This window comes from Stigmatopora nigra, chromosome 17 (assembly GCF_051989575.1).
Source record: "Stigmatopora nigra isolate UIUO_SnigA chromosome 17, RoL_Snig_1.1, whole genome shotgun sequence".
Classification (NCBI taxonomy): Eukaryota; Metazoa; Chordata; class Actinopteri; order Syngnathiformes; family Syngnathidae; genus Stigmatopora; species Stigmatopora nigra.
This window is the reverse complement of record NC_135524.1, coordinates 3,713,845-3,724,224: the sequence shown is the minus strand read 5'-3', so window position 1 is coordinate 3,724,224 and position 10,380 is coordinate 3,713,845. Positions and strand designations below refer to the sequence as shown.

General features: G+C 37.4%; 2 protein-coding genes across 3 annotated transcripts; both read left to right on the top strand.

Moving 5' to 3' along the window:
- Nucleotides 1-202: 202 nt before the first annotated feature.
- slc2a11l (solute carrier family 2 member 11, like) lies at nucleotides 203-4,099 on the top strand. The gene is made up of 12 exons (XM_077737959.1): nucleotides 203-211; nucleotides 359-457; nucleotides 520-680; nucleotides 760-884; nucleotides 1,025-1,154; nucleotides 1,405-1,553; nucleotides 1,651-1,838; nucleotides 2,480-2,590; nucleotides 2,852-2,953; nucleotides 3,028-3,100; nucleotides 3,492-3,622; nucleotides 3,687-4,099. Exons 1-12 carry the CDS (start codon nucleotides 203-205, stop codon nucleotides 3,900-3,902), a joined length of 1,494 nt encoding a protein of 497 aa, XP_077594085.1. The 3' UTR covers nucleotides 3,903-4,099.
- Nucleotides 4,100-4,979: 880 nt separating this feature from the next.
- On the top strand, nucleotides 4,980-10,150 carry nt5c2l1 (5'-nucleotidase, cytosolic II, like 1). 2 transcript variants are annotated; one of them, XM_077737260.1, is made up of 17 exons: nucleotides 4,980-5,047; nucleotides 5,170-5,287; nucleotides 5,355-5,450; nucleotides 5,545-5,636; nucleotides 6,320-6,377; nucleotides 6,444-6,537; nucleotides 6,609-6,662; nucleotides 6,740-6,823; nucleotides 6,913-6,948; nucleotides 7,105-7,212; nucleotides 8,334-8,400; nucleotides 8,477-8,647; nucleotides 8,717-8,768; nucleotides 8,838-8,898; nucleotides 9,471-9,647; nucleotides 9,718-9,803; nucleotides 9,871-10,150. In XM_077737260.1, exons 1-17 carry the CDS (start codon nucleotides 5,029-5,031, stop codon nucleotides 9,890-9,892), a joined length of 1,395 nt encoding a protein of 464 aa, XP_077593386.1. In that variant the 5' UTR covers nucleotides 4,980-5,028; the 3' UTR covers nucleotides 9,893-10,150. The 2 variants fall into 2 exon arrangements, with proteins under 2 accessions (XP_077593386.1, XP_077593385.1); XM_077737259.1 differs by having other exon boundaries at nucleotides 9,471-9,803.
- Nucleotides 10,151-10,380: the final 230 nt, after the last annotated feature.

The following is a 10,380-nucleotide window of genomic DNA, read 5'->3' as shown; positions in this document are numbered from 1 at the left end:
TCTCTGTAGACTGACTTTCTTAAGGCATTGTTCAATTTCCATGAGTGGCAAGCAAACAGAAGGGTTTTGTTTGTATGTTTTTGCAAAGCACATCCAACAAGTTCTTCTGCGATCATATTTGATTTGAAGAAGGTCTTTCCAAAGCTTTTTAGAATATTCCGCCCAAGGTGGCCGGCCCACAGGTTAACCATTTCTGGGCGGCATGTTGAAGGTAAGTGATTCATCCCATTGGCTCTCATGAGCAGAGCAAATCGACTTCTGCAATGCTCCAGGATTTAATACTCCTGGTAAGTCCTAATTATGCACAATTGACGCTGCAATAAAAGCAAATGGCTTTCCTCCTCCTCCTCCTTTTCAGAAGGAATTTCCTTTTGTTATCCTCGCTATTTTCCTGACGGGCATCGGCGGGACGTTTCAGTATGGACTTGGAATCTCTGGGGTGACGTCCCCTTCATCTGTAAGTCCAAGATTTTGGATAGAAGTCGTTGAGGAGAATCAAAGAGTCAAATCTTCCTGCAGTACATCAAGGAGTTTGTGAACCAAACATGCATGCAGAGATATGACGTCTACCTTGAGCAGTGGCAACTCTCGCTCATCTGGTCCTTCATTGTCTCTGTTTTTGCCATCGGCGGATTGCTGGGCTCAATCCTGGTGGTTCCATGTCTCTCCAAAATTGGCAGGTAAGTACACAAAGTAAAACTTGTCTTTTAAGATAACATTTGGTGTTCATGTAGATGTCTGTTTTTCCACCCGGTCCAGGAGGAATTGTCTTCTGTTAAACAATTTCGTGGCTATAACAGGAGGCCTGCTGCTAATCTTGAGTCGAAAAGCTTCGTCCTTTGAGATGCTCATGGTTGGGCGATTTCTGGATGGCATTAACGCGGGTAGGATTAAGGATTAAGAAGGAGGATGCAAACGTGTTGACTTTGAGAATACCAAAACATGATGAACAACTATAAAATCCTCTGATTGCATACATTCAACAACAATGAATATGCTGTAAATGCTGTATGTGTACATGCAGGGGTTGGCTTATCAGCTCATACTTTGTACATTACTGAATGTACTCCAAAAATGCTGCAAGGGATGGTGGGAGTGACCATTGCCACTTCTATCGCATTTGGGAGGTTTATCGGCCAGCTTTTGGGGCTCAGGTGAGTTAAGCTGCAATGATGTATATATTTTTATATATATATATATATATGTATATACCTTCCTTATTTATTATCTGGCAACTTGGACTCATATGCAAAAATATGTGATAGGGATATCCTTCCAAATTGTTCTCGATCATATCTTGTTTTCTTCCTCTTTAATACTCAATGGCGGGTTTGATTGAACCATTTTGCACACAGCTGACGTCTAGTCGGAAAATGAAAATTTTCCTCATTTCATTTATGACAGTGAGTTTCTGGGCAACGAGGCCAACTGGCCTTGGCTGCTTGGCTTCAACGCTTTTACCGCGCTGCTTCAGCTGGTGACTCTCCCCTTTCTTCCGGAGTCTCCTAAATTCTTGCTGCTGAACCGAGGAGACCAAGAAGGCTGCCAGAGAGGTTTGAGCACACCATCCGAATCATTTGCTTTGCAGGGACGTGCACAAAAAGAGTCCTTCCACCAATGTCACATCTTGCTTATGTCATGGCTGCTTAGCATTGATGACCTTTTGGGGAAATAAGGATCACGGTGCAGAAGTGGAGGAGATAGTGAAGGAGAAAGCGGTTCTCCAGAACATGAGAAGTCGATCCGTATTGGAGCTTTTCCGGGAAAAAAGCATTCGTTGGCAGCTGGCGACTGTCTGTGTGACCTACTCATCCCTACAACTTTCTGGCATCAACGCAGTGAGTAGTTATGTCGATTGTTAGGATGCTTGTCTCTTTTAAATAGCACAAAATTCCTGTTACTTTTTAAAATCAAACTACGGTGTCTCCTTGTTTGTTGTCCATAAAATAGCCTTTCGAGTGCAAAGCAACCATGAAAATGCATTTTTTTTACCATATTAAATTGATGTCTTAAAATATATGAACATTTTCAGAGATAAAAGAGTTCATTTTTATTTTCTGATTTGTTTTTTTGTGTAAGATTATTTTTTCTAGACTGCTATTGTTTAAAAATGTCATTATTTGGGCCTTAAATGATCTTTTTTATGTGTCTTACTCTTCACTTAATAGCAGTTTCAGTAATTCCCTCTCAAATACTTTGAGTTTTCTTCCAAATACTCTTTCCTCCAATTTCAAATCCACCTTATTTGTATTTCAAATCCCCCTCACTGAACATACCACATTTTACACGCCATTGCAATCATTCATTACACCAAACAAACATTTGTATGGCACGGATCACTTAAATGTTAAGCAATTTCAAGCAATGATTAAAAGACAAGCTCATGTCAATACTAAAGCGATAATATAGTTAATGATTTCATGACTCCCTGCATCAAACTTTTGCCCAAAAATAAACATGCAATTACTCTTCATTACAGGTCTACTTCTATTCTCATGACGTATTTCGGACAGCAGGCATTGATGAAGACAAGATCCATTATGCCTCTTTGGGAATGGGTGTATGTGAAATGTTATCCTCTCTACTTTGTGTAAGTGCCATCCCATCATAACTGTTCATCCTATATTAATGCAGTGTTGTTATTTTACCATTTACATTGATCACAAGTAAAAAGAAACTATCTTTATGTCAGAATTTTTTTCAACCAAAATAATAAGACACCAATAGGAGTCAATAGGCAAGAGTAAGAAATCCTCACTGTGATTATAGCCCCATCTTATGGTAGTTTCCCCCCCTTATAATCCGTATTGTACTAAAATTAATGCACTTTGTTGTGTACTTAACTCTACAGTTCATGATCATTCAGAATGTGGGAAAGAAAGTGCTTCTCGTCACAGGATATGCGGCTATGGTTGTTATTCTCACCCTACTCACCATTACACTCTATGTGCAGGTGAGCCATGCCAAATAACGGCTCTTTGAAAATGTTCAAACAACATATTAATGTATAATATGTTTCTTACCTAGCGTTTCATCTCCTGGATGTCGTATTGCAGCATGGTCCTCATTTTTGCTCTTCTCTTCACTTTCTCTGCTGGGCCAGTTAAGTTTATTTTCCGGCTTCCATTTGAATAAATCAGGCAGGTGAACCTAAGAAAGTGGAAAAAAAAGCCATTAGTTAATTGACTTGGTCAAAAATAGAATGTTGATTTTACTAAATCTACTTAATTTATCTATTCATGCTGATTTTTGGAGTTCCAATACTATTGTTGACATGATACTGATCCCATCCCCATGTTTTTTAGTGAAAATAAACCAACCCTGCTATGTTTACAAATATTACATGATACTCTATTAGTATCATTAGTTTCTAAAGGGAAGTAGGCTCACTAAGTGGATGGGTTTGCCTAACAGTTTGATTAACAGCAGCCGCAAATCGCTACGGATGGAAAACAGGCTGGAATGAATTGTATCCATCTATTCTCGGCCCTCAGCTGGAGTCATAGCGCCACTTTCGAGTCTACTCTTCACTCAGGAATTTAAGGCGAGTGCGACGGCCGTTTGCTGCACCATCAACTGGCTCGGGCTGTTTATAGTAGGGATGATCTTTCCCGTACTAGTGGTGAGCTTTTTTTGTGTCTTCCTATGTAGTAGGAAAGGAATTTAAGATGCATTTGCATTTGCAGGAGAATCTGGAGTCATTTTGCTTTCTGATATTCTTGTTGCTGTCCTTTGGTTGTGGGATGTTTGTGTACTTCAACGTGCCGGAGATGAGGAATAAAACGCCTCTGGAGATTGCTGTTGACTTTGAGGTCATGCACGGGAAATGGAGAAGGTCCAATGGGGAAAATATGGAAGAGAAGCCCCCTAAAGCGTCCAATGTATGTGGGACCAAATTATAGGGTCATATGTGAATTCCAAGTCATTTTTGAAAGATTAATATGTATTTTATTGGAATCAAAAATGAGTTTGACTGTTTTTGTTCTTGCAAGATTTTTATTTTTGGAGTTTTTTGTCGTATTATTAGATTTCTGTGGATATGGCGAATGCATGGAATTTAATTAAAATTAGTCAAAAAAAATGTAATATGTTCTGTTGCAAGTAGGACAAACTTAATTTTTGCTGTAAAAAAATATTACTAAGCTTAAATTCATGTGAAAATTTGATAGTTGAATATTTTGACAGCATATGCATATTAAAAATAACTAACAATCATTTCTAAAGGCAAAATACATTTAAAAAAAACCTAGTGTGCATGGTGGCGCTTAAAGGTAACAAGATGTCAAATACGGCAAATATTTGACATCACAAACAACTCTCAGTAAACAAAAGTCTAACAATAAACATCTATTTTTGACTTTCCTGAGCATGACTTCCATAAAAACAAAACTTTTAGTTTAAAAGAGCCAATCAGGGGTGCTACCCCCACCAAGACAGCACATGTGCACTTCTGATAACATAATCTACATGCAATCTACAAGGCCGCACACCTCCTAGGCCACCAATAATAAGCGCAAAAGGGAGGAGTTTTGGCGCAAATCCATTTACGTCATTTGACCAATTTAAAAAGCGGCTTGAGAGCAACCCCTAGAGAAAGTGCGTCACTCATCAACAACACAACGGCCTGATTTTTAGACTTCAGAATTCATTTTTCGACGGCATGGACGCAAAAAGCTGTTTGTGTGATGACTCCAAGATCGGTGGACAAAAGTGAGTATTTCTTAGGTCATGAAAACAGATTTCCATATTTCTTATTCTTTACACCAGCTATTACTTACTGTATTATTCGCATATAAGCCGCCCCCGCATATAAGCTGCACCCTTAAAATTTGAATGCAGTACTTAAGTGTCTTGTGTACACATGAACTATGAATGTTAAAGTATCTTTGTGACAATTTGCTTTCAACTTTATCGTTAAATTGGAATCTCACGGCTATTTTTCCGTCAGCTGACTTCTTTGCGTTCCGTTATAGGATATTTGTCAACAGAAGCTTGACTCTGGAAAACATCAAATGTTATGGCTTCGATATGGACTACACACTGGCAAGTATGTACAGCGCTAAATCATTTCAAATGTGAATACTACCACAGTAACAGTGACTGGAAGAAAAAATACACTCCAAGATTAAGAAATGGAATATTTGTCCTTTTCTGTGTAATTTCTTAAAGTGTACAAGTCTCCCGACTATGAGAGCCTTGGATTTGAACTCATTCGGGACAGAATGGTATCTATGGGCTACCCTCATGAGATTGTGCGGTACACCTATGACCCCAGCTTCCCCACAAGGTGATTTTGTGTGTGGGACTCCAGGCTTTGAAAGCTGCCTCTATCAAATGTTCCCACTTTTCTTCAGGGGTTTAGTGATTGACACAACATACGGCAACCTCCTGAAGGTGGACTCCAATGGGAACATACTGGTTGGCAGTCATGGCTTTTTGGCCCTCAAAAGGTTTTGGGTTTTTTTTTTTTTTGCTCATGGGTGGAAGAATTTTTTAAAATAGATGTTACAATGGCACATTCTTCCATTTGTTTGTGCTCTAAAGCGAGGAAATTCATCAGTATTACCCCAACAAGTTCATCCAGAGAGACGACACAGCCCGTTTCTACATTCTAAACACTCTCTTCAACTTGTCAGGTATTTACAACAATTTTCTTCTTTGACACCACTTTTCCTCAAACTTTTCACACTAAAAATACCATTAATCATGCTCAATGTTAACTATTTCACTACAATGTACCATTTTAGAAACACAGCCATTATAAAACATAGCTATACACAATTTATTTATCAAAAAAGTCAACTTTTTGCATAAAAACAGGAGCAAATCCAAGCCCAAACTCAAGAGCAGTGACTAATAATATCCAATCAAATAAAAAGCACCCACTCCCTCAGAAATAAAAACGAGTATTAATTTTAAAGATAAATAATGACTATAAATTAACCCAATATACATGAAAAGGTAATTTTAGGCTTTTCTTTTAAATGGGTGGGGCCAACATTTGTCCACAAACCCCTCCCAAATGGATTAGATGTTAAATTCATGTTTATAAAGGGTTCATGTAAAGATCAGAGTTTTAGTCTTATAAATATATGACTTAAAAATGAATTCCTGAAACACATGTGATCACTCCACAATGTTGTGTTGTGTGTGTGTGTCCATGTTTATGTTCCAGGGAGCTATAAGACTTCTTCACCCCATCGGCCTGATGTAAATCCGTACTTAGCACTTGTTTATACTTTAATTATTGTATAGTCCAAAAATGCATTTGTTAGAATGAAGGCTGCCACCTAATTCATCCTTTTTTGTTTTTTTTCAGAAACCTATCTTTACTCTTGTGTGGTGGATTTCTTTGCTAAATGTAGCAGATACAAATGGTAAGTTTTAGTAACTGGAGTGTCTTCTATTGGAAATAGAATATTAATTAATTTAATATCTTCCAGTGGGCTCAAAGGTTACTGTCATGGCGACCTGTTCATGTCGTACAGAAGCATGTTTCAGGATGTTCGAGATGCAATGGACTTCATTCATGATACGGTAATCTTCAGATAACATCAACATAGTTGATTATGTTGTTATTAAATATTAAGTTTTCTGTGGTTTTGCAGGGGATCCTCAAAGAAAAAACTATCCGAAATATTGATAAATATATCATCCAAGACGTGAGTAGGTCATTTCAAAACAATTTTGAGTCATAAAATCTTTGATTTGACTCAATATGTTAATATTTTGCCAACAGCCCAACATTATAGTTCTCCTTACTCGGATTAAAAAGGTGGCCAAAGTCTTTCTTGCCACCAACAGTGACTACAGATACACTGATGTAAGCCTCCATATCGTTTCTAATGGATACAACAATGTGGCATAGTTTTTTTTGGACGACAAATGATGAACTTTCTTCCCTTTTTCCAGGCCGTAATGACATACCTTCTTGAAAATAGTGCCAAGGTAAGATCATTATCGTGCCCATGCACAAAAATAACAATGACTTAAAATAAAGACACAATTAACCTTATCCTAAACCAGTATAAAATCTACTCTGGCTGGTTTATGCCAATTTTGAGATTATGTGCGGCATCATTCTAGTTTTTTACTTGACAACAGTTTGGGGATTCGACAGAGTCATGGCGCTCCTTCTTTGACCTGATTGTTGTGGATACCAAGAAACCGCTATTCTTCGCTGGGGGGACAGTGCTTCGACAAGTTGATACGGTATGCAAAAATTATTCTAGCCCTGTGATTGGCTGCCCACCAATTCAGGGTGAGCTGGGATAGGCCCCAGCACCCCGCGCCACCCTTGTGAGGATAAAGCAGTTCAGAAAATAAGATGAGATGAGAATTTCATATTGAAATCAAAAAAACGTGCAATAAATTGACCTTCAAAGCTCTCCATAATTGGTTTACTATTCGCAAATTCCCATATTCTAAATCTATATGCTAAAAAACTCATATTTAACATTATTTACATGTCAATTGAAGATCAATAATATGGAATTATCCCACCCAAATAGCTACAAGGCTAACCAACAATAATACTACTTGTATTAGACAGTGTATGCCTTTAACTTTTCCTTCTCTTTTAAAAAAATAAATTTAAAAATGTTTCACTGCAACAAAAAAATAACAGCATAAGTGTTTTCTACTTAAAAATACAACACAGTGAATTTTAAGCAGAATTAAATGCAAATGTGGTATGCAAATGTTAAATATAACTAAACAGTATGTAAAAAAACTGCACTGCATTAACAACAATTTGCAAAATAATGTGACACCACTAGAGGGTATCCATGTACTACTATTAGAAGTACTGTAAAAGTAATCAACTGCACAGCACCATTTAAAATAAAATATTAATACAAATTGACACGCACAGTGTGCAAAAACTTACCTTGGGATGCAACCATGGTTTAAAAAATTTGACCATTAATAAATTATATATATATAGTTTCATATTTTTTTAATATATATGGCTTCCAATGAGTGCAAATTATTGCAACCAGCAGGCCCATAAAACATAAAATACTACACACCAGTGATTCCTACTTATAATAGCGGTAGATCTTTCAAGAAAAATATTAAAAATGATTGTGCTATATCATTTGAGCTATTAAATTATACATTAATTACCCATTATCAATGGACACATGACACTTTCAATTGGAAAGCAGCTACTGGTGTTAAAGATATAAATTTGTTAAGTAGTGCTTAACCTGAACTGGAAAAAATGAGTCAATACGCAAATTCATTTAAAAAGTTGAACACAAAACATGTGGATTTGATGTAAATGTAAAAACTTCTAAAAAATATTGACCCTAATTCCATTTGTGATACAGAACACGGGAAAACTTCGAATTGGGACGTACACCGGCGCCCTCCAACATGGGACTGTGTACTCGGGAGGTAAGATTTCTTATTTAACTTATAATTATGATTATCTATGGCTAATAGCGCTCTAAATTAAATGATATGGTCACAGGCTCATCAGAAATGGTGTCCGAGCTTCTAAACGTCAAAGGTAAGGACATCCTCTACGTGGGAGATCATATCTTTGGCGACATCATCAAATCGAAGAAACGTCAAGGCTGGAAAACATTCCTGGTGGTCCCGGAACTCACCAAAGAGCTTCAAGTGTGGGAGAAGAAAAAAAGTAGGGCCACTTTCCTCTTTTATTCCTGTGGTTCACTCGTCAATGAGCGACTTTTGCACTGTTTTGTAGATTGGTTTGAAGAACTGAAAGGTCTTGACCTTTTTCTTGCTGAGATTTACAAGTACGTATCATTTTAGCAGTTTTAATGAGTCCCATTGATTAATGATATGAGGATATTAATTGTGTACAGGCACTTGGAGAAGAGGAGTCAGGACATTCCTGATATTGGCAATATTGAGACTAGAATGAAGGTAAGGTAGTCCACATGGAACAATGCAATTCAATTACTGCAGATGTGAGATCAATTTTGGAGGCCAAACGCAAAATGAATTATTTTTGTTTTTTTTCTCATCCAATCACATTTGACTGGGAGGGACTGATTTGACGCTACCAACCCTCCCAGTCAAATTAGATTGGACGTCTATCTCCATCAGTAAAGCACGGTCAATCTCTTGGAATATCCCGATTTTTTCGTCATCTTTTGCACATATTTATAAACCACTAAAAAAATGCAAAAATGTATGTAACCCATAAATCATCTTATTTTATATTAAAGTGAGCCCTGCTGGGAAAAAAAATGCAATTTTTACAAATACTTCATGATATATATATATATATATATATATATCAACTGACCGGTCACTACTTTAAGGTGTGCAGCTAGAATAGGCTCCAGCACCCCAGGATAAGCAATATTGATGAATTTTAGAAATGTTACACCCGCAACTGATTGTGAAGGCCCTAGATTTGAGAAAACTGCAATACGGTCAACTATTGTATTGATGACAATTTAATTTTACCTATGATTGCTCCCCTCACCCAGATTCTAACCACCTGGATGGACATGTCTTACGGGCAAATGGGTAGTTTGCTACGGAACGGATCCAGGCAGACACTGTTTGCCAGCCAACTTATGCGCTATGCCGATCTCTACTCAGCTAGTTGTGTCTCCCTTTTGCGATATCCCCTCAATTACCTCTTCATGGCTCCTCCTGTGCTGGTCAGTCTTCCAAATGAGTCCTTTTTCCTCCAATTGTTTGCACACAAACATCAAGTGCAGATTTTTCCAGATGCCGCACGAGAACCCGACGTTGAACTCTGCAGACTTTCCTTCTACGCCACTTGAAAACTGTCAATGTGAGAAAGCAATATTAAGGTATGTTTTGACATGTTTTTTTGAAAGATCAAAAACAAATTTTAAGCAATATGTATACAAACCTCAGTGTTAAAGACAAGAGACCATGAGATGGATGCATTCTATGGATCCTCTTCATGAAGAAAATGCATGTTTGTATTGCTTGGTGGCAGCCATGTGGACGACTTGTTGCTGATTTAATTCAGTGCTGCCCTCCGGTGGATGGAAGTTGCAATGAACCCTGAAGTGGACCAACCCTATTATGAATCTTAATGCACTGGAATATTCTGATGTCAATTAAGTTTATGCATTGTTGTAGCCTCATTTACAGGTTTGAAATGTCATTTTAAGGATAATAAACCAGGATATGACAAATTGGCTCTGAATCATTGGTTGAACAAGTAATTAAATGATTTGATTTATGATTTTTGGCACTTTCAGAGTCATCTACACGGCGACTTTATGACACAAAGTCCTTCCCTGTTTCATTTGATTAAGTAACATATTGTTAAAGACAATCATAAACAATTTGTAAGTGCAGCATGACAATATCACAGAACTATGAAAAGTTTCTTAAAACCAGATTAGTCATCAAATC

What these genes read in the sequence shown, in the direction of transcription:
- slc2a11l (XM_077737959.1), top strand. An exon ending in TCTGGATGGCATTAACGCGG is followed by an intron (nt 885 to 1,024) that starts GTAGGATTAAGG and finishes GTGTACATGCAG; the next exon opens with GGGTTGGCTTATCAGCTCAT. An exon ending in TGTTATCCTCTCTACTTTGT is followed by an intron (nt 2,591 to 2,851) that starts GTAAGTGCCATC and finishes TTAACTCTACAG; the next exon opens with TTCATGATCATTCAGAATGT.
- nt5c2l1 (XM_077737259.1), top strand. An exon ending in AAATGTAGCAGATACAAATG is followed by an intron (nt 6,378 to 6,443) that starts GTAAGTTTTAGT and finishes AATATCTTCCAG; the next exon opens with TGGGCTCAAAGGTTACTGTC. An exon ending in TGCTTCGACAAGTTGATACG is followed by an intron (nt 7,213 to 8,333) that starts GTATGCAAAAAT and finishes TTTGTGATACAG; the next exon opens with AACACGGGAAAACTTCGAAT.